This window comes from Bipolaris oryzae (assembly GCF_000523455.1).
Source record: "Bipolaris oryzae ATCC 44560 unplaced genomic scaffold scaffold_148, whole genome shotgun sequence".
In the NCBI taxonomy this organism is placed as follows: domain Eukaryota; kingdom Fungi; phylum Ascomycota; class Dothideomycetes; order Pleosporales; family Pleosporaceae; genus Bipolaris; species Bipolaris oryzae.
Window position 1 is genome coordinate 49,686 of NW_006911424.1, and position 21,830 is coordinate 71,515.

At 52.4% G+C, this 21,830-nt stretch overlaps 8 protein-coding genes across 8 annotated transcripts; 6 read left to right on the forward strand and 2 right to left on the reverse strand.

Annotated features, from left to right (window-relative positions):
• Positions 1–439: 439 nt before the first annotated feature.
• COCMIDRAFT_29062 (uncharacterized protein) lies at positions 440–2,836 on the forward strand (the record flags this gene model as incomplete). The annotated part of the gene is made up of 2 exons (XM_007692983.1): positions 440–1,580; positions 1,641–2,836. The coding sequence occupies 2 exons, from the start codon at positions 440–442 to the stop codon at positions 2,834–2,836; spliced, it is 2,337 nt and encodes a 778-aa protein (XP_007691173.1).
• Positions 2,837–3,425: 589 nt separating this feature from the next.
• Positions 3,426–4,534, reverse strand: COCMIDRAFT_103910 (uncharacterized protein; the record flags this gene model as incomplete). Its single annotated transcript, XM_007693001.1, has 3 exons — positions 3,426–3,902; positions 3,958–4,391; positions 4,447–4,534. The coding sequence occupies 3 exons, from the start codon at positions 4,532–4,534 to the stop codon at positions 3,426–3,428; spliced, it is 999 nt and encodes a 332-aa protein (XP_007691191.1).
• A 1,178-nt stretch (positions 4,535–5,712) lies between these two features.
• Positions 5,713–7,066, forward strand: COCMIDRAFT_29064 (uncharacterized protein; the record flags this gene model as incomplete). Its single annotated transcript, XM_007692984.1, has 3 exons — positions 5,713–5,741; positions 5,944–6,289; positions 6,347–7,066. The coding sequence occupies 3 exons, from the start codon at positions 5,713–5,715 to the stop codon at positions 7,064–7,066; spliced, it is 1,095 nt and encodes a 364-aa protein (XP_007691174.1).
• An 87-nt stretch (positions 7,067–7,153) lies between these two features.
• On the reverse strand, positions 7,154–10,926 carry COCMIDRAFT_103918 (uncharacterized protein; the record flags this gene model as incomplete). Its single annotated transcript, XM_007693002.1, has 4 exons — positions 7,154–7,300; positions 7,375–7,540; positions 7,630–10,706; positions 10,756–10,926. The coding sequence occupies 4 exons, from the start codon at positions 10,924–10,926 to the stop codon at positions 7,154–7,156; spliced, it is 3,561 nt and encodes a 1,186-aa protein (XP_007691192.1).
• Positions 10,927–11,107: 181 nt separating this feature from the next.
• Positions 11,108–12,863, forward strand: COCMIDRAFT_103875 (uncharacterized protein; the record flags this gene model as incomplete). Its single annotated transcript, XM_007693003.1, has 8 exons — positions 11,108–11,223; positions 11,271–11,557; positions 11,607–11,674; positions 11,720–11,830; positions 11,884–12,193; positions 12,243–12,383; positions 12,431–12,622; positions 12,700–12,863. The coding sequence occupies 8 exons, from the start codon at positions 11,108–11,110 to the stop codon at positions 12,861–12,863; spliced, it is 1,389 nt and encodes a 462-aa protein (XP_007691193.1).
• Positions 12,864–14,012: 1,149 nt separating this feature from the next.
• COCMIDRAFT_103877 (uncharacterized protein) lies at positions 14,013–14,893 on the forward strand (the record flags this gene model as incomplete). The annotated part of the gene is made up of 2 exons (XM_007693004.1): positions 14,013–14,601; positions 14,655–14,893. 2 exons carry the CDS (start codon positions 14,013–14,015, stop codon positions 14,891–14,893), a joined length of 828 nt encoding a protein of 275 aa, XP_007691194.1.
• A 1,954-nt stretch (positions 14,894–16,847) lies between these two features.
• On the forward strand, positions 16,848–17,873 carry COCMIDRAFT_103850 (uncharacterized protein; the record flags this gene model as incomplete). Its single annotated transcript, XM_007693005.1, has 1 exon — positions 16,848–17,873. The coding sequence occupies one exon, from the start codon at positions 16,848–16,850 to the stop codon at positions 17,871–17,873; it is 1,026 nt and encodes a 341-aa protein (XP_007691195.1).
• Positions 17,874–19,709: 1,836 nt separating this feature from the next.
• COCMIDRAFT_103898 (uncharacterized protein) lies at positions 19,710–21,025 on the forward strand (the record flags this gene model as incomplete). The annotated part of the gene is made up of 2 exons (XM_007693006.1): positions 19,710–20,316; positions 20,496–21,025. Coding segments are annotated over 2 exons (1,137 nt in total), but the record flags the coding sequence as incomplete, so codon positions are not given.
• Between the last annotated feature and the right edge of the window lie 805 nt (positions 21,026–21,830).

A 21,830-nucleotide genomic window follows, 5' to 3' on the forward strand; every position in this document is an offset into this window, starting at 1 on the left:
CCGTGAAAGCGTTGGTGGTGAACGAATCCGGCAGGCTCGACTTATCAAAGACATACATATGAGTCAGGATGGAACGGTCGATGTTTGTGCGCCAGCAAAGCACTGTAAGGAGTGAAAAGAAGAGCGTAAGAGGATTGGAGATGGCAAAAATAAGCTTTGCGAATTGTTGCAGAGCCGCAGCGTTGGTACTGGGGGGACAAATGCGAGTGATGCTGGAGATGCCGCAATTCGTCCAGTCACAAAGCGCAGCGGCCGCAACGGCGATCCAGCATCACCCCCAACGTCGTCACACACGCGCCGCTCCAAACCAAATAGCGAATTCGACTACTGACGGCTCGCTGTCGCCTCCAGCCCGTCGACGATAATCAGGATACATGCCGGCAGCCTCAGAAGTCCCGCGTGCATTCAGAACCCCGCGGGCGCATCGCCCTAGCCTCCCATGACGCCGCCTCAAGATGCCACGCCGAAACCCCCAAAGTACCCAGCCGACCCGGAGGCTTCCATGATACTGCCCAAACACCGCGCCTCGCCTGCATCCTCTCTCTCTAGTCTCCCATACCGCCGCTCCAACCCCAGCCTGTCCAAGCTCTTCGAGTCAACAACCACAATCTCCACGTCGCGCCCCAATTCTGGCGCCGCAACGCCTACCCCGAGTCACCCTCAGGGCTCCGTCTTCTCCCCGGGATCGCGCCTCAGCGGCACAGGTACGCCGAGCAGCCTGCCTCCAGGCGTATCAGATGAGTACCGGACGCTGATCCAGCGGGCCTTTGTGCCATCTGTCGCTGTCCTTGCGGATGCGCAGACAGAGGACTTGATACAGTCAAAGGGGCTGGAGGGGGGCCTGTTGCAGTTACTCCGACCATTCGGAGAGTCGGTACCCGGCAAGGTAACCATAAGAGATAGTAACGGGGCAAGCAAGAGCTGGGAGGACTTTGGTGTGCGCTTCATTGGCGTCGACGATGCATATCCAGACCTGCGTGTTGGGACCGGCGGGCAGAGAACACCATCAGGCCCCGCACCGCGAGTGAGGCGCTCAGGGGGTGATGTCTCACAGATTGAAGAGCTGGTAGATCGCCATCTGCAATACTCTGAATTCAACAGGCAAGATGCTGTCTCCGACTTCATGAACCAGGGCGAGGCGTCAGGACCACCCATAGATAGTACCTCATCCCCTTTCTACACACTCTACCTACGGCGGTTATTATCAGGGCTGCCAGTCGTGCCGCATGAGACCTTTTCGCATCCCGTTGCTGGTATAATAGCAATCAGCTCGCGCAACCCACATCCGATAGAAGAGCTACGGAGACTGTACAACCGGCAGCACGATGGGGACCTCCGCTTTCCGCAATGGGTGGAAAACGACTTTTTACGCTACTACGTTCTAATACACGACGAGGAAACTGGAGACATTGCAAAGTCGAACCAGACTTTCGATTCGATGAAGCGACATTTTGGATTACATTGCCATTTACTGCGACTCAAGAGTCAGCAATGCATAGCGTCGGACGACGATAGTGTACGCTTGCCGACTTGCGAGTGGATGTCTGCTTCGGAAGAACTGGCTGAGATTCAACGAAGAGGTAAGTACGAGATGGTTGCTCACAGCCAGTTGTAACCATGTAGCTGATAGTTCGCTGCAGAAACCACAGACGACATTACAGACCCAACCCCTTATTTCCAGGAGTCTGATATCAGCAGTCTGCGCACGTTCATCCGTGAACTAGTTACACAGTCAATAATACCCAACATGGAGCGCAGCGTCGCCACGTGGAACGAGCAAATCCTCTCCCGACGCCGCGGTCTCTCAGGCCGCTTCATGTCTCTCTCCAAACGCTGGACCCCCTTTGGCGGTTCCCGCACCAGCGGCTCCTCATCCACCGCATCCAGTAACTCAAACTACGACAGTCTGCAAGGCTTCTACCGCCCAGACGCTCCCGAAGCCATCATGCGGCGCCTCGCAGACTACTGCTTCATGCTGCGCGACTGGAAGCTCGCACTCAGCACCTACGACATCCTCCGCACCGACTTCCAAAACGACAAAGCATGGCGCCACTACGCGGGCGCCGCCGAAATGGCCGCCCTATCCGCCCTCATGTCGCCTACCCCCCTCTCCGCTAAATCGCGCGCTGAAAACATCGACGCCTGGATCGAAGCAGCGTCCTACTCGTACACTGACCGCCAGCGCAGCGCAGCGCCCTACTACGCTCTCCGCACCTTGGCCCTCTCCTTCGAACTCCTCCGCCTCCGCGGCCCAGCCGCCGCAGACGACGCCGCCCGCTGGGCAACCCGCATCTTGGAAACAGGCCTCGTCGGCCCCGTCGGCCACGCACTCGTCACAGAGCGTATATCTGCCTGCCACGCCATCCGCACCGGAATCGGCGCCTACAAACTGGGCTCGCGCCGCAGGAAAGCAGCACTCTGGTCCGTTCTCGCAGCCGAAAATTGGTATCGCCTCGAGAAATCGCAGCAGGCAGAAAGAGCCCTCGATACGGCACTCAGACTGTACAATACCACGGCAGAGAATGCAGAGGGCGCGGCAACGGCGCTGCCGTATGGAGATATGCAGCGCTTTGTGGATGAGCTGCGCCAGCAGATTATGGGCTTGAGGCTTACGAATAAGGGGTTTGGCGGGCAGCTGGGTGATGACGAGGATGACGAGGCGAGGCGTGGCATGCAGAGTCCCGAGGTGGAAGAGGTGGCGGAGACGCTGGATGCGAGTCCGAGGTTGCATAGGAAGAGTCTGATCGGGCAAAAGGCGCCGCCGCCGATTGATCTGGGGCCATCGCTGGAGAGGTCGCAGAGCGAGGTGGATGCTAAGGGGGAGGGGTTTGAGTAGATGTGGAGAGAAATGAGAGAGAGAGAGAGAGAGAGAGAGAGAAAGAGATAGGGAGGAAGAGACGATAGATACGTGGTAATGGTTACGAATTTTTTTCTCAATGACAAGCCACGCAACACCAGCATTGTACACGTCACACACATACATACATACACACGTGGTTGGACAGGCAACATGTAAACATGGTTTTATCGAAGCCGTCTCTCATTAGTCTAAGAGATGCATGCTCTATACATCATTCATTCATTTCGTTCAGCTCAAAAAGAGAGAGAGAAAGTTAAAAAAGACATTTCCTTTCAAACGCCAAAGCCGGTGAAGAGACTGCAGGCCCAAGCACTTTGGCACCCCGTCAGTCCGTCATACCGGCATATGCAACAATGGATAACACAGACAGCCATGCCGATGCTCGTATGCTATGCAAAGAACGCGAGATCCAAGGGAGGATGAGAAGAAGAAGAAGAAGAAGAGAAGGAAAAAAATGCAAGTCAGAAAAGAATAACGCGCCCACCGTATGCTGTTAGGGTATCATTGTCTCGTCGTCATCATCAGCAATCATAAGTCAACCACCTCTTTCTCTCTCTCGCTCTCTTCACACGATAAAGTCATAACAGGGAGTGAGGGGCTTGGACACTGCAGGAGTCTTGAGTGGTGATGCTTCTGCGGGCACGGGCCTGGTGTCTGTGTGTAGTATCGTTTTAGGGGCAGGGGTTGGTTCCCGAGATGAGTCCGTCGAGGAGGCATCGCAGGTGCGGAGTCCACGAAGTTTGATGGTGAGCTTCACTGGCCTTGGCGGCTCGGGTGGAGGAGTCTGCAAGGTCGACTGTTGCGAGGCTACAAACCCATGTGATTCATCCGACGAGCTGTCGGTGCCTTCTGGCGTTGAATCAGAGTCGAATAGAGGCAAGGGGGAGCGACGCTTTCGTGAGCGCTGGCGTTGGTCGTCATCGTCACCATCGACACTGGGACTTGGACGCTTTTTGGACATGGCCTTTGGCACTACGTTGACATTTGGGATGCCAGTGTGGGGACCGGCGATATTACGGACAGAGGAATAGTGTTCCCAAGTCTACGGATACTACGTCAGTACAAGATGAGCGGGGTAGCAAGAGACTACAACATACATGGTAGGCAATGTGGAGGGTCTGGCGTTTGTCGTCGGCAGCGGGATCAGCATTGGATGCAGAGGTCATGCGTGGAGAGAAGAGGTAGGTGTAGTCAGCCTGCCACAGGCGGACATTGACATTAAGAGCAGAGGCAAAGGCTGAGACTTCCATGTTGTCTGCCCACTCGCCAGGCTGGCCCATCTTCTCTACATGATGCTCAAACTGCTGCTGCAGCTGTTCCTCGGTGTAGTAGGTGGTGTCGAGACGCTTGGTGGCGGCATTGGCAGCGGCCGTCTTGCGTTTGGGATTTCTCCGAACAGTATTGACGGCCATGTACTGGCGGTAGAAGTCTGAACAGTCCCTCATGTGCTCTATGGTGGTGGCGCGCAGGACCTCGTGCATGTCTTGGTGGCCGTAGAGCTGGTCGGACAGGGCGTTGAACAGGCAGTTGCCTTGGGGGGAATAGTCAGTGGTGGTCAAGCGAGAATAGTCAGAGAGCATGCTCACCATCGCCACGGATGCTGCTAGCATACAGGGCATTTGCATCGAGGATGGGGAATTCAGGCGAGTTGGCCCGGTGTCGTCGGGTAGCCATGGTGGTGGGAGCAGCAAGGATGTTTTGGGGCCAGGAGAAGTCGGTGTATTTGGGGCGGAAGGCACAGGTGGGGTGAGGCGGTCATGGATGAAAGGAGAGCTCTGGTGGAAGCGGCAAGAGCAGTGGTTGCAGGGCAGAGGAGCTGGGCCGGCCACGCCACGATGGAGGGTGAAGGTCGTGGCCGGTGAAGGGCAAGGGGAGGCAGGCGAGGAATAATATCTTGTGTGACGCGCGCGAACTTGTGAAGCTCTGGTAGTAAAGGGACACGGGCAAGCAGGGATGGCTCCGCTTGGCAAGTCTCAGGAACAACGACAGCAGGCCTGACTCGGGGCGGGCTCGCGCGAACAGAGACTGAACAATGCCCGGCCAGGCACAGGGACGACAATCGGGCGGCGGCCAACCAGACAAAGACCAGGAGTGTTGTGTTGTATCGCAAGTATGTGTATGCAATGCTGTGGCAGAGGGCCGGTGCAGCTAAATGTACTACTCAGGCCTGCGCGGTGCTGGCACGGAAAAATCTTCGGGCCTGCATATACGTCTGTCTTGTCTAGTACATATACATGCTAAGTACTGCTACTTTAACAACTACCTCGGACTCGGGCAATGATGTCAGGCACCGCAGAGCTGTGCCCCCCTCCCCTAAGCTAGCCGCTGTGCTGGGGCTGGGGCTGGCCCGACTGGTTTTCGTCGCCTGCAGTGGGCGGTGAAGGCAGGCAGCGCAAAAGCAGAGCACGTCAATTGCTGGTGAAGACGGTGTTTGGGTGAAGAGGAACAAGCCAGAATAGGTGGATGAAAGATTGACAAACGAGCGAGGGAGAGATTGATATTCCCGCCGCCCATCTCATCTGTCCCCCCCCCCAGCACATGTGTACACTACACTACACTACACTACACTACATACACTGCATACACAAACAAAGACCTCTCCCTCTCATGTGCCCACGCGTTTTGTCTCGTGCCCGTGTGCCGGCGGAACCAATAAGCGAGCTGGCAAAAAAAACCACGGCCAGATGACCCCGCCAACCCGCTCCACCACCCAAAGTCCCCACTCCCTGCTGGCCTCTACCACTGCCTGCTACTCTCGCCCGTGGAGCCATGTGATGCCACACAAAATCACAAGTGCGTCAAGCCCACCCATTCCTTTCCTCCCTTGAATAAATAGCTAAGCCAGAGCTACCATGTCCACCAAGAATGTCGTCGTTGCGGGGTAAGCAGTTGCCCACCTCACCACACCCGTTTTTTTCATCGGTCCTGCAGCCATGGCAATAATATAATCAACACAAACACGTCCAATTTTCATGTGCCGATCCGCCTCCCCCATGTGCCGAAGCTGCAGGGCCAGCTGCCCGTTGCGGTAGTCCAATGTACTTTAATGTATCTAGCATGCTGACACTACTACTACCACCCAGCGCAGGAGTCATCGGGCTCTCGGCCGCCCTCGTGCTGTCCAGGCACAAGAACCTGAGCATCACCGTCGTCGCCAAGCACATGCCCGGCGACTATGACATAGAATACGCTTCCCCCTGGGCTGGAGCTAACTACTTTCCTGTCGGCAAGCCGGGCTCCATTCTGCAAAAGTTTGAGAGGGCTACCTGGCCGGAGCTCGAGCGGCTATGTCGCCAAGTCCCAGAGGCTGGCATCCACTTCCAGAACACGCGGGTGTATGGAAGGAAGAAGGATGCTGGCACGGCTACTGGCCAGTGGTTTGAGGAGCTGACAAAGGAAGATGCTTGGTTCAAGGATGTGGTCCCTAACGTATGTTGCTATCCCACTGTTACTTCATCGATGTGACCTATATTCACATGCCCTTAGTTCCGTGTCTTGCCCAAAAGCGAACTCCCAGAAGACTGTGATACTGGCACCGAGTTCTCATCTGTCTGCATCAACACGGCCGTCTACCTGCCCTGGATCCTCGGCCAATGTGTGAAAGCCGGCGTCATCATCAAACGTGGCATCCTCTCCCACATCTCTGAAGCTGCCAGCTTCCACCCTTCTGGCCATGCCGATGTGATTGTAAACTGCACTGGTCTTCTCGCCTCCAAGCTCGGTGGAGTCATGGACTCGAACGTGTACCCGGGACGCGGCCAGATTGTGCTCGTTAGGAACGAGCCAGGCGTCATGCTGACCGTCAGTGGCACTGATGATGGCAGCGAAGAAGCCACCTACATCATGCAGCGAGCTGTTGGTGGAGGCACCATTCTCGGTGGCTGTTTGCAGCATGGCTCGTGGGAGAGCCAGCCTGATCCTAACCTTGCACAGCGTATCATGCAGCGCTCCATTGACTTGTGTCCTGCACTCGCACCAAAGACTGGAAAGGTAACTGAACTTGACATTGTTAGGCATGGTGTCGGTCTACGGCCCATGCGGACTGGCGGACCTAGGGTTGAGAAGGAGGTGATTGATGGCAAGTGGGTCGTGCATAGTTATGGCCATGCGGGTTACGGCTACCAGAGTGGTTGGGGAAGTGCATGGGAAGCGGAGCAGTTAGTATTGTCTATTGTGCAAGACGACAAGACCAAGGCCAAACTTTAGAGTAGACAGTAAACAATACATTCTACTAACTAGGCATGGCCGAAAATGATTTTCCCTCGACACATCTATCACTATGATTGTGTCTGTTCATGTCGCTTCCTCCCCCGCCACCACCGCCGCTCTAATCCCATCCACAGCAGGCTTCAAGCTCTTGGACGGCAAACTCCAATCATGCCTCTTGAGACCCTCCTCCCCCGTCAAAAACCACAACGTCTCCGCCGCCGTAACACGAATCTAAACCTTTCATATTAGCATCTCTCTCTCTCTCTCCTTCACTACAAACACCCCAAGAAGTAACGTCAACTTACCTTGGGAAACGGATGCAACAGCATACTCGCCACCTTCCTCAGCGTCTCCTCGCGCGTCACAGCCACACTACCCAGTCCCCTGTACATATCCAGTGCGAGATGCAACTTGTGCACGTGCGAGGATTTGAAGTGAGATTTTTGCGTATACGACAATAAGGTGCGGAACCTATTTTCCCGCAGCCCCAATATTAGTTAGCAAATGGAAAAAAAATGTTTGAAATGAAGAGATGAAAGGGGGGGAAGGTTGTAACGTACGGGAAAGACGTAGTAGTTAGGCGCTGTAAGACGTGCATGTCGAATAAGAAAGCTAGGACTTCAAGGAGGGGAAGCAAAATACGTTCGTTGTCGAGGTGGGATTTTAGGAGGGTGAGGAATGTGGTTGAGAGGTCGAGGAGGGAGTACTCTTCACTTGCTCCATTGCCGGTTTCAGAGGAGGATGAGGGGGAGGAAGTAGGAAGTGTATCAACGAAATCCAACAACGCCAAGCGCGAGTTCTGGACTACGGATTCCGAGCCCATACCTGCTGAGCTGACGAAGCCGGTGCAAATGGCTTCTTTGATGACGGCGTCGATGGGGGATTGCAAGGGAGCGAGGGCGGAGAGGAAAAAGGATTTCGAAGACACGCCTGCGTCGAGGGCGCTGGGGTCGAGGGCGTGGTGTAGGACTTGACTTGCTTTGACTCGCATTTTATCGAGTTTCTCGAGGGACAAGCGGAGCACGTCGGCGTAGATTTCGCGGCCGCAAGGGTCATGGGTTGGGGTTAGGAGACTGGATGTCCAAGCTAGATGGACGGTGTTTAGGGCTTCGAGGCGGACTAGGGCCCCGACGTCGCCGCGTTCAGTGATGGTGTAGTCGTTGAGTGCAATGTGCAGGGCGCGGCCGACTTGTGTTTCTGCGTCTGGGGCGAGATGGTAGGATGATGAGGATTTACTGGCGAGGAGGTCACCTAGAGCGCGTAAGGCGACGGTGCGGGCTTCGATGGCTACGGCGGCGGTGCAGCGGAATGTGAGAACCTTGACGATGCGGTGCTGGATTTCTTCTCTTTTCGTGTCAGCTGGGAGGCTGCTCAGGTTGGCGTATGCGGCTCCGAGTGCGACTGCGTGGCCTGAGCATCTGAGTCCGTTGTATGAGGCTTCGTTCTCTAGTCTAGTCAACCATGAAGATACGACCTCGATGGTATCGACTTTGGGTGTCTTGGAGAGGAGGAGAATGACTGCTGGTGCAGTCACGGCAATTCCGTCCAAGACTGGCTGTTCATGTCGAGTGAGGCACAGGTCAAAGAGGCGACAGACCTCGTCTGTGGGTATCTCGGATGGCTTGATATTACTGGAACAATCAGTCGTAAACGTAGCCATTGCTGCAATGAATGCACATATCGAGGATGCTGTGAACTGTGGTCGCAGCGCCGGCGAGATAAACGCCTTGTCTTCAAGCTTCAAGTCGCTCGATAACAGTGTCCAAAGATTCGAGAGAGACGCATACAAAGCCCCATCTCCACTGTTGCCGATTGAGGTTCTTGCAGTGTCTACAAGAGCTGCAAGTGCAGACACTAGTCCCTGCCGCTCCTCTACTTGTCTGGGGCGCAAGGCTGAAAGCGTATTGCGCACCTGTCTCAACATTCTTTGTACCACAGCTAGGGAGCGTCCCTTGGACAAAGATCCTACGGCTTCTGCTGCAAATAAACGCGATTCAGAGTCCAAAGACCCCGTTCCTCGCCATTCAAGGAGGCCTTCGAATAGCGCCTCCCAGTATAGCGAACTCAAGTTTCCTGCCTTGATTGCCACATCACACATTGCTCGTTGACGGAGGCCGACAGCATGGAAATCCACCATTTGCACCAGCGGTATGCCTTCCTCAATCGTATTCGGGTGTCGACCAATCAGTTCCTGTAGAGCAGCGGATGATCCTCTTCTGATGTTACCTGCTGGGTCGAGACAAGCAGCGACTACCAGTTCAATTGCAAGGACCTGAGGTACATTCAGTGCTTTGAGATGCTCCGACGCGCGTATCGACGCTGTGTCCACGACAAGGAGATCTGCAGTAGCATAGCGTCTCGAGAGTGCCCAGATGCCAAAGCAAGCTGCATCGCGAACGTTTGTACCAATGGATCCTCCAGTGGGTGATCGTTGCTCGAATCCAAGAGAGAGTAGAAGAGCGTTCAGGACGTCAGGTAAGTGGTTTGTTTGGACTGCTTTACGATAGAGCAGCTGAGAAAGTGTCAATGTCAACCCGTGCCATCTCAGTGGATTTACACTGCTCAAGTTACGTTTGGAGCCCTGCCAGTAGACATTCTCGGTGAGGGAGCCTAGGATTGCCTCAACCACCTCGTCAGCCATTTCGGTGTCAAGTTTGAGTGTAATTATGCTGAGCGCTTTGCTTGCCCCGTATCGAACAGGAGTATCTCCATCTGCAAGTGCCTCAAGCAAGAACTCGATGACTTCCTCCAGAACCGTTGTTGGATCAAGCCCAGGTACGACGGAAGTTGTCTGCAGACAATGCAGGACAATATTGCGCAGACTTTTCACTACTAGCTTACGAGCCACAGCCGACGATTTGATGAAAGCAAGGCTCTCTTGGTCCAGTACTTTTCGGCAAGATTGGTAAGTTGCAGCGAGAAAAGGGCCAAGTTCTTCGTTTGTTGCAGATGCGAGGAGTCCAGATATGAACGACAATACACCGAGGCACTGGTGTATGTCAAATTGCTCCTCGTTCACTTCAGAGAAGAAGGAAAGCGACCACGAAACCATGGCGTCCAGTAAACCCATTTTCTGCATATCTGGACGTACACAAATTCGAACCAACAGTTTTGCAGCAGCGCTTTTCTCTTTGGTCGGGGCTCGGAGTTGCGACATGCATATGGAGAGCACACGGAGGGTTATCCCCGGTAATTTGGCAGGCAACTTCAGCCCAGGCGCAATTGAAGCTTCTGCAGAATCCTGTAGCCCAGACATGGACTCCAAAGGAAAAGGGGCCAGTAATAACTGCGAAAGCCACAGGAGCAATACATAACGGCGAACCCATGGTCGGTCACTCTGGGATAGTGCTGCCTCGGGGCCTTCGTTAGTACTATCTTTGCTGTCTTCGAGCTCCCTCAAGATTGGTTCGAGGTAACGAGGCTCGTTGTTGAAGAATCCTTTGATGACTTTTTCACCGCGGACCTTGCAGAACACATTCAAAATACGGCATATGGCATGTGAGAGTGGCAGACAGCCATTTTTTGGATCCTCCTTGGTGCTTGTCGATATGGCTTCCAAGTAAGCATCAACCAGTGGCGGGATAAAAGTCTTGAGGTGAGTGTCCAGAAGTTGAGGGTCCTCTTGGAAGGGCTCAATCTAGGAATGGTCAGCCCGAGTACTGGTGGGCAATTTGTTGAAGCCATACCAGGCTGCATGCTTTGTGCATATCAGCCGTCCTAACATTGTGGCGGACAGTGCTTGAGGTAGAGCCTTGCTGGCATTTTTGCAACAGTCGTGGGAGAAGCTTCTCAAGGTCAGAGAGCAGCAGAGCGGATGCTCGCTGCAATTTTAGATCTTCGTCTTCAGCGGCGCTCATCTTCGGTCATGATAGAAACATGGTGGTTGACTTGTGTGCAATGACGGATGCCTTGGTGCTCGAGTCAGTTTTGTCGAGGTGGGAGAGCAAGACGCGTGAGCACGAGTCAGCCCCGCGACGCGCTTCCACTACTTTGTTCATCGTAGTTACCACGACTACGACAACGCCGACAATTTACACAATGGCCCAGGAACAGTACAAGGATTATCTGGCGGCAAGAATTCTTGCTGAGAACAAGCCTGTCACCTACAGGCTTCTCAGCCGAGCGCTCAAGACCAATGTCAACACGGCGAAACGGTTGGTACTGCGATTGCGAATGACGAATGCCAGCTCACCACAGACAGGATGCTCGCTGAGTTTCACAAGACGCAAAATGCACGCAAGCCGAAGTCTGTTCATGCCACCTATCTCCTCACTGGCACGCCTCGAAACAGCGAACAGAGCAATGGCTCCAAAATTCGAAAAGGCGAAGATACCGACATGCGCAGCTCTCCATTCATGAGTTCCATGCCCGACCAAGAGGAGGATGAAGACTCGGATTACGACAGCAGCCCTGATAATGAGAATACACCTTCACCAAGAGGTGTGAAAGAGACTCAAATCTTGCTAGTTCGGGAAGAGGAGTTGGAGGGTACGTTGTGTCAAAGGTGGCTATGGATACTCGCTGACTGTTATACCAGAGATTCTCGCGGGGCTAGAGGAGGGCGCGTCTATCCATATCTACAGCCTAGAACCCGGGCCACTCGAGGTATGCATGGTTTCAACTTGGAGTAGACTGTGCTAAACCCATTAGATATTCGGAGTGTTGTCTCTGTGTAATCACGAGGTCACGACAAAGTACGCAGACGTGAACCCTTTGGAGCGATGGAAGACGTATGGCTCAATTCGTAACGAGTACATCAAGGTATGGTATTTACTTTATGCAAGATAAAGACAGTCAAGCTAATGTCACGATAGAGAAGGACTGCGAAGTACGCCCCTCCCGCCGCAGCCACTTCCTCCAAAGCTTCCGCGAAGCCAGCATCCAAGCCCGCAGAGAAGCCTGCCAGCAAACCTGCTGTCACTTTGGGTACAAAGGATAAGGAAAGCACTGAAGAAAATGTATCGGGACGGTCAACTCCACAACCTTCTGCGGGCGCAAGTACACTCAAGCGATCCGACTCAAAGCCGGGAGCGAAGAAGGATAAGGCCTCGAGCGACATATTCAAATCCTTTGCCAAGGCCAAACCAAAGGCGAAGGAGTCTACACCTGCCCCTGTTGAAGACGGTAAGTTGGCTTTGTGCTGATGTCCATATTACATGACTAATATGCATAGAACCAATGCAAGGCATGTCCGAGGACGAAGGCGATCCAGATGATGAGCCCGAGGTCAAGATTGACGAAGAGAAGAACGAAGCAGCTCGCAAAGCTCGTGAGGAGCGAGCGGAACGATTACGCAAGATGATGGAAGACGATGGTGAGTCAGGCGTAGCAGATACTTATTTCACATCTAACTTTGTGCAGATGAAGACATGCCCGACGCACCGGCAGCAGCAGTAGAATCACAGACTGAAACTTCTCCGGCAGCCACCCCCGCAGCTGACGCCCCAGAACCAGCGGAGGGCGAAGCCACGTTCACGGTGACAAACGGCCGGAGACGCGGCCGAAGACGAGTGATGAAGAAGAAGAAGGTCAAGGACGAGGACGGCTATTTGGGTAAGTTGGACTTTGTGTGTGTGTGTGGGGGGGGGGGGGGGTTCCAGAGAAATTCAAGCTAACAATGTTTTACACAGTCACCAAAGAAGAAGCTGTCTGGGAATCCTTTTCTGAAGACGAGCCCGTACCCAAGAAAGCCAAGCCTGCACCATCGAAACCAGCAAGCAGCACCGGAAAAGGCAAGAATGCAGGTGCTAAGAAGGGTCAAGGTAGTATTGCTAGCTTTTTCAAGAAGGCTTGAGAATGATGATGGTGAACTTTACCATTATACTGCTAGTTTCTTGAACTTTTTTTTTTAAAATTTTTTTTGGCTAGTAGTATACTCATACCTTTCAATGCTATATAAATATATATATATATATATATCCCAACTAGAGATAAAAGTTCCAAGTTGATAAAATAATGTGTGCTTCCTGTCGTGTGTGCATGTTTCAAGACTCCTCCACCTAATTTACCAATAAACTTGCAACCCCCCCCCCAACCACACACACACACTCCTTCCTTTCCCCCAACTCCAGAATTAAAACAAGCAACCACATACTAACCCCCACATTTCCCCAACCCATCCTTCGCACTCGCACTCATACAAGGTACCGCATCCCCCCGTTTTATTTTCTTTTTTTTCGCTCAAAAAACGTCATCTATAGTGTACCTTTACGTACAGTAGGACACATCCAGCGGACTAAGCGGCGACATGTATGTCACGCGATATATCTATAAACCCCCCCCTTGCTAAATTTCTTGTGTGTGTGTGTGTGTGTGCCCAGCATGTGTACCAGTATATTTATTTATATATATGATGCATATACGGTATAGTATATATATTGATGTACTTGGCTTTATTATATACAGCTCGGACTTCGGAGATGCTGCGCGGCCCATGGTTGTGTGTGTGTATGTGTGCAAATGTGGCTGGGCAAAGGGGGGAAAGGGCGCGGGGTAAAAAAAAAAAAAAAGTGTCCGGGGGGGTAGATATGAGGACTAGATGCGGGAAAGTAGGTGCGGGAAGTAGACGCCGGAGGGGTAAAGTTTGTTTGTTTTGGGTCATTACATTGGGAATTGGGTATAATGCGCTGGGGGGGATTTCTTCATGGGAAATTTTGGCATTTGAGATGGTTTAGGGAGGTAGATAGTTTGGTTGCACTAGGGCGGTGTGTTCTGACCTCATTGACTTTGACTTGTGCCACGATGTGTGCGTAGGTAGGTTGCTGGACGTGGATGATGACGACATCACTTGGGGAAACATATCAATTGCTCAACCATCTGAGCTTTTAACATGGCATCGAGAATACTTGCGGCTCACCTGTCTACTTCTTCTTCTCGCGCGAGTAATTCAGCAAATATAGCTTCACGTACTGCTTCGCATCGCCTCTCGCGTGTTCTGCGCACCATGTCCAGCACCACGCCCTCAGCAGCAGCGCTACCCCAAGCACCATGGAAAGCGCTCTTCAGCGAACACATCTCTAAAATGAAGTCGCCCGAGTTCGTGCTCGGGACGCTCGACAAGGCGCCTGAAGACTCACCGACGCCATATGTGCCGCGCGTGCGATACTGCATTCACCGCGGCTTCTGGACTGAGCTGCCAGAGAACAAGCACAACGACGCAGAGCGGAACCCACCCGTGTACCAGAGCGACTGCCCAACATTCACGACGGACGTGCGCATGGAGAAGGTGGGGCAGATATTTACGTCGAGCGCGGGGCACGCGGAGAGCAGCGAGCAAGTGCAAGGAAGTGGAGGTGGAGGTCCTGTAGAAGCAGTGTATTGGAACGCTGATACTGGCTCGCAATGGCGGATCAAAGGACGCGCATACGTCATTGCCGATGATATTGAGGCGAGCGAGGAGAGCAGTGGCGTGAGGACTGTGAAGAGCGAATTGGGCAAGAGGATGAGAGTTGTGGATGAAGGCAAGCAGGGCGAGTTCAGCTGGCAAAGGGAACTCAGGGGGTTCTTTGGGAACCAGAGTCCCGGGATAAAAGGTAAGGGCACTTGACGATGTGACTACTGCTTGGGTGTTCTGACACTGCTATAGGCTCTTTCAAGAATCCGCCGCCAGGTCAACCCACGTCTAAAGCATATGATCAGAAGCTTGGGCTGGGGTCAAAGGTTGACGGGCTGGATGATGAGGTGGCACGCAAGAACTTTCGCGTTGTGGTTATTGTGCCGGATTCGGTGGAGCGGACGGATCTTAGCGACCCGGACAAGGCGCGGAGGTACAGGTACACGTTTGAGGAGAATGGTGGGTGGAGGACCGAGGAGCTGTGGCCGTAGAGGCGCGCAAGATTGTTGAGGCGCATTAGGTTTTGTTAGGACAAGAATAATATTCCAAATCGCTGCGACACGATACAAACGTGGTGATGTTTTCAAGCGGTGGATTAGGCGCGGCGATGATGTGCGTTGTTGTTGCGTGTGTTCTGCACGGGAGGATCTGTTGTGTAACCGCTTTGCCGCAGCCACCCACAGGCGGGGGAGCGGAGTTGGATGGCAATTTGGCAAAGAATACGAGGGTAGGTCCGATGCAGCCTTACCAGGACGCTGGTTCAGGTCGGCGACTTAATCAGAGGGGCCTCGCTTGACCCTGCTCGCGATGCCAAACGGGCAAATGAAGAAGCTGTTGAGCACGCATCGCGAAATGCATCGATGGCATCATTGTTTTTTCTGTGTAGTCATGAAAAGCATCGGGCGAGTTGACGACGAAGCGCACAGACAGATGATTAGTTAGCTGGGAGGGGCAACGGTTGGCGTTTGGGGGGCAACGGTTGGAGAGGGAGGCGGGTTCCGTGGGCTGCGGGCTAGGCGGGCCACTTTGGACAGGGGTATTAGAGTTTAGGCGTGCGACTAGACTGTGTCGAGCGTGCAACACGTGCATATCAATATAGCAAGTACTTGTCGTCGTATGCGTACAGACGTACGTATGGTCGGCCAGTTGGCAGAGTCCAAACGCATCAGTACGCATATAGAACTCGGTGCATGCACATGCCCATGGACCACAAGCGACCAGGGAGGGGGTACAGTTTCCGCATGTGGCAAGTCACGTGACATGTCGTCAACTACGGACTGTGCACGCGCAAATCACGATTAAACTCTGGCCTAGCCGACGCTTCGTGCAGCAAGGCATCTTCACAGTCTGGATGCTACTTGACCTCCTGAAGCCTACATAGCGCCGAAAGATGGCATGACAAGAGACAGTGCTGACACCCCCTTCGACGACTGGCCAACAGGCCGACACGATGGTTTGCAGGGCCATGTGCTCCCATGTCTCCCTTCACCGCTTCTGGCATGCATGTCGCTTCTCGCGTTCGGCATCGAGGGTAGGGCGACATTGCAATTGTTTTGTTTCGGGAGAGGCGCTGCGGCGTAGTCTAAAAGGCGCCGTGGCTGCGCTGATTGGGACCATTAGCCGCCACATTGCAGCAACACATGCGCCCGCCCCCCCCCCCCGGTCGCCTGCCGTCATGGGGAAACGGGGTGGGGAGAAAAAGGCTTCTTGTCAATCGGCCGCCTGCCTCATCGGCCCGCTCGTTTTTTTTTGCTTGTCGAGCCAGGCCAAACGTTGTGGTAGATGAAGCAACCGGCCTCTGCCATGTTCAGCGCCGTCTGCGAGCAGCTTGTGCGAGGCAATTGCTTCATGTAATGGCGCCGCATGCCTGCTTGCACCAAACCCGAATGCGAGTCTGCTGGCTCGATCTTCGCCAAGGGTATTGCGCGTTGCTGAACCGCTCCCGTGGGAACCCCAAGTGCATGCCCGCCTTGACAACGACGTGTATGTAATTCTGACGGCTCTTTCCACCCCCCTCCTCTCTCTTCCTCACCTTCTTCATGCAATGCACCACCCCCCGGGGGTACACAAGTCACCGCCTGGCCCCGTTGATCACGTCTTGTATCGGACCTAGTCCCTACCCACCAGCCGCCTCTCCCCCCCATAACTAGTAACTGCTGATCCTATGGCCCGCCTGGTTCGCTGCTCGCACTAATTCTCCGCACCCGCTGTGCACACACACACACACCCTCACACACTCAAGTACCCCGACGCTGTCCCCTCTCCATCTCGACCACACAACCACACGACCACGCGACCTTCTTCCTTTTTCCTTTGCTGCTGTCAGGCCTCTCTGTTCACGCCATCCGTATCGCTGGCCCTGCTGCATGCGACAACCCGCGCTCGTCTGCGTCGTATCGCTTACTTCCGCAATTCGGTTCGCTAGACGCCCAAGTAGCCACCACCATGTCTGACATCGACAAGTCGTTTGTCTTTCTCCAGGACAACATCCCACAATGGCTGCACCAAATCACGACCGCCGATGACAGGGTCACGGCAATGCAACACGAAATCACAAAAGTATCCATATCACAGTCGCCGTTCGCAAAGCACAAATCAGATTCGACCGCTTCCATACGCCCAGGCAAACTAGACGCCATTGCAGAAGACGCCGCGCCCGCCGACCCTATTGTGAGCCGGAAACGCAAGTCTCTCTCAGTTACCTCGGACCAGGAACCCGACTCCGCACGACATCGCTCTCGGGTCATGGTTGTTACGAGCTATGATGGGGACATGCAAAGGTCTTTTGAATTACTGGTTCGCGCTTTCGGAACAGGGCGCAACCTGCTACGAAAGGCCAAGATGGAAGCCAGGATGAATGACATGGCCACCATGGCATCCTCTAGCGAGGAGGAGGATGATGATGACGATGATGACGAAGATGAAATCAGTCCAGCCAAAGTAAACTACAAAGCACGCATGTCGGCACTGCGAGCACGATCGGCAGCAAGACGAAGTGGCCGGTTAGGTGTCAGTAGCGGTGTAGAGACACCAGCAGAATTATTCGACTCCACAGATAAGATACTCGAACAAGCACAAGAATTATGCGAAAAGGCAGCGCATCTCACCCTGCGCGACGGCGACTGCAGAAAAGAACTAGCGACAATACGGAAAAGCTTTGAGACCCTTTTAGAGACTGCCAAGACCGAAGTCGACAAATGCAACGCGCGCAAGTCGCAAGACCCACCAGAGTTGCAAGCACATGAAACCTCGGATACCTCCATGTCGTCGCTCGAGCCCGAGCCCGTCTATCGGAAAGACGTACACTCGCTGCCCGTAGCCCACGAACATTCCAAGTCCGCCGCCGGCTCAAGAGATGCCGTCGTCGCGAAACCATTAAACTCCCTCAACATCGAGGTTGATGAAAATGATGATTCAGATGAGGAGTTCGTTTTACCTCCCATCCGACTCACATCCCGCTTTAACCGATGATGACAAACAAGACTTCTTCTCTTCCTCTCTTCCTCTCTCTCTCTTTCTCTCTCTCTTATACACAAACAGTCGTTATCTCTCCAATGCGTTCAAGCGAGTTCTACGTTCTCATTCATGTCTTTTTCATCTCCCATCTGGCGTTTTCTCTACGGAGGGCTATATTGTCACTCAATGAGGGGGTGGGTTGGGAAATTCTCTCAAAACAAGCAGTCAAACTTTTTTTTCCTCTTTTGCATATCATGTTTGGAAATGAAAATTAGGCAAGGCGGGGGCAAGGGGCTGTTGGGATTGGGGTTGGGGGCGGGGTGCGGTAAGGCATATATTATATCCAAGGCGTTTTGAAGAGCTACACGTAACCAAAGCGGTTTTAGTAGCTGAAATTATCTGGCATTTCGGTTTCACCGCAAAAGAGTGCATGGATGTATTGTTGTTGTTCAGGTGGATTCTTGGGTATTCATTTCAACAAATGGGGTTTATTACTAAGGTGGGGGAGGGGGGAAAGGGTTATAACACCCCCTTTTTTTTACCCCAAAAAAACGTCGTTAGATGCGGCGTTTTTATTTCGCTCGCTAGGTCGCTTGTAGCGTTCTCATATCTTGTGTCGGCTGATCTGGCAATGAGGTGCTCATATTTTGTAGTCTTCTTTTTAATTTATGAAGTTTAGTTTTTTTTTTCGCCTGTACCTCTACCCTTTTATGACTTGAGTTTTCTTTTCTTTTTTTTCTCCATCTATCCATGTGTTTTGCCGTATAGCACGTATCAGATTGCCATTATCTTTAGAAAAGGGATTCTGTATCTTTTTGTGTATTTTAGATGTTATTGTATGCTGACGTTTATCTAAGGGTTTTCTCTCTCTCTCTCTCTCTCTCTCTAGTCTGGGTGTAGGTAGGTTCTCTCGTTCGTTACTAGACGCTGCACTTTATGTACGCATTTTGAAAGGGTCTTGATAAATGGACACTTTGTCGAGTTTTGAGGCACTGCTGCAAATGCATCATGGATGAGGCCTTGATTACATGTCAGCTCTTTGGTTACGGTCGGGCCTTGCTTGGGTTGATGGACAACGTGGATGTGGTTGAGGAAGGAGTGCTGGAGTAGTGGAAGTACTATCTGGTCACTCTTGTCAAATAAACACATCTTCGAGTCTGAAGTGATGCCATAAATGCGGTTTTGATGTGAGGTTGACTAGTTGTCAGCTCCATGTTCAAGAGTTGACCTTTTTTCCGGGTTATACAAGGTGCATCATTATACTTTGACTGCAAAGTCATATTTTTTGATACCCGATTGCGGCAGGTTGAGGTGTGGCCTGCCATTCTTTTCTGAGATAATTGATCTGATATGCTATATAGCAAGCAGATAGAAAAAAGTCAAGTAATACAAGGTGCATACGGTTGGGGGAAGGAGCGCTCGAGTAGCGAAAGCAGTGTGTCTGTTGGCTCCTTCCTGCCAAAGACTCAACCTTGGCCCACATATCTCTCACCTCACTGCACGCTCGCAGCCTTGTCCCTCTCGTTGTTGAGGTGGCATCGTTTACTTTACCTCGACACATCTCGTCCATGTGAGATAAGGACGCGGTCAGCGATTATCAATATGGCTCGTTCAATTGACTTTTCAGACTTCATTGAAGTCCATGACGACGAAGCGATAACTCGTCCTGAACATGAAGGCAGCGAGGAAATCTCGGAATCCATTGAGAACCTAGTAAGTCCATCTCAGGCTGACTGGTACTACAACTGACATGAACAGCAATACGCGCCATCTTCTGACCTCAGTTCTGAAATCACTGCGCCTGGACTCGACCAAGTCAACAGCGCCGGCGTTGAAGTGTCACACCCTCCACCTCCAACTTCTTCCGCTCCCACTTCTTCCTACAGCTTTCGCAGTAGAAACAAGAGCAAGCTTGTCTACGATGCAAAGTATCATCCTATGGACGACGCCATTCGGCCAACACAAGCGGCGAGGCGTCGCTCAGCTCATGGAGAGAATCAATTCTGTCTCGATGCAGATGACGAAAGTGAGGATTATGCTGCTGTCTATACTAATGCAGAGGAGTTGGATGATGAAGAAAGTGAAGCTGAGGAAGAACCAAGGCAAGGCGCAAAGAACAAGAAGCGCAAGCTCACTCAGTCCCGATTGATGTCAGTTGAACCGACTCGTCGCTCTCCTCGCAAAGTGTCGGATCAGAGAGTTTCGTACAACATGAATGTGCATCCTCAGGATGAGTTTCTGGAGGTGAGCAGTGAGGAGGAAGAGGTTGTGGTCAAGAAGAAGTCAAAGAGATCTAAGCGTCTACATGTTGATGATATGTACTCTGATGATGGAGTTGTGGTGTCCAAATCAGCACAACGAAGATACTCTGATTATGTCGACAATACCACTTCTGATGAAATGGAGTTTGATGGCGGAGATGCTGTTGCAAGGACAGAGGTGGACTCTGATGATGGACGTGTGGTATCCAAAACAAAACATCAAAAATATGCCGATCATGTCGACAATTCTACATGTGATGAACTAGAGTTCGAAAGCGGAGGTACCATTCCAAGGACAGAGATGGACACTGATTGTATGCAAACACCTTCCTCTTCTCTTCGAGCTTCCCAAAACTGTAAGCTAACTATATACCAGTTATCACGATTGCTGGAAACTCAATTACATCTCCAGTAGTAGCCGACCCGCAAAATGGTATCAAGCGGAAAGACAGTATTGACTCACTGCACTTGTCCCCCGGGAGAAGATGCTTCCGTCACGACAAAGATGCCTGGCCTGTTTCATCAGGTCAACCTTTCACTATCTTCAACGAGAAGCTCGCATACCAGCTGGCACGCGAGGCACATACTGCTTCGCCACTCAACTATGAACATGACGACAAGGAGAATGTGACCGACAACGACAACATAGATGTGAACCCACTTTCTTCATCAACTGCAGGTGTCTCCATTATTCCCGAAGCACAGTATATGCCGACGAGTGAAGATTGTGAGTTGTCAAACCACCGCGCTCTGATCAATTACGCTCTCTATGATGATCCTCATCCCCAGACGTACGGTCTTGATGGGACTCACTGCAGCGGTACAGGGGAGGGGGATGTATTTTCTGAAAGCATGAATATACTTGCATCTGGTAGAGGTTTGCCTCTTGGAAAGAGCGCAGAGTGAATCAGAAATATACTTCAGACTCAGCATCGGGGAGGAAGAGGAGGAGGAGAAGAAGAAGGAACAAAGAACAATAACCGACTCTTGTCACAACGATGGTGGACTCTTCAATACCTACAAGTCCTCAGACACAACTTCCCCTGCTATATCGCCCCATCTGTCATGTCAGGTACCTATACCGTCACCATGTCCTGCTATTTCCCAGCAATGTACTTGTCGATCCATGTAGTCCTTAGGCAATAATATCACATTGCTGAATACTAACCTGCCGAGTCAAGACCACAACATCACATTCACGTACTTGATGTTTCAAACTCTCATCACATTCACACTTACCATCCCCACTATCATATGTAGTGTACCCTTCAGTTTCTATACCCCGATGACTAGGCCATCCATGAACCCACAAAACCCATGAATCATTTGTATCAAAAACCTCGGCAAACCTACCCCTCCTTCCCGCGTATACTTTCCCTTCTCCATCCCCTATCACCCCTACCTATACCACCAACCCCCCTTCCCATACATATACATAGATATACTTATATGATGATCCCCTCATCAAACCCTACTTACTCAGTTCCCACCTTATACCCGGGGGAGGTGGGGAGGTTTAAGTTTCGCTAGTAAGTAAATAGTAGTTATACCTACATAGCTGTAACATCACCAACCCCTACCCTACTACCATCACTTGCCTTATCCACCCCCCCCCCAGAAAAAACGTGTCTCGTTTTATATACACTTTAACCCCACTGCGCGCCCCGCCCACCCGCCCGCCCGCACGCACGCGCGCACACGCGCACACGCA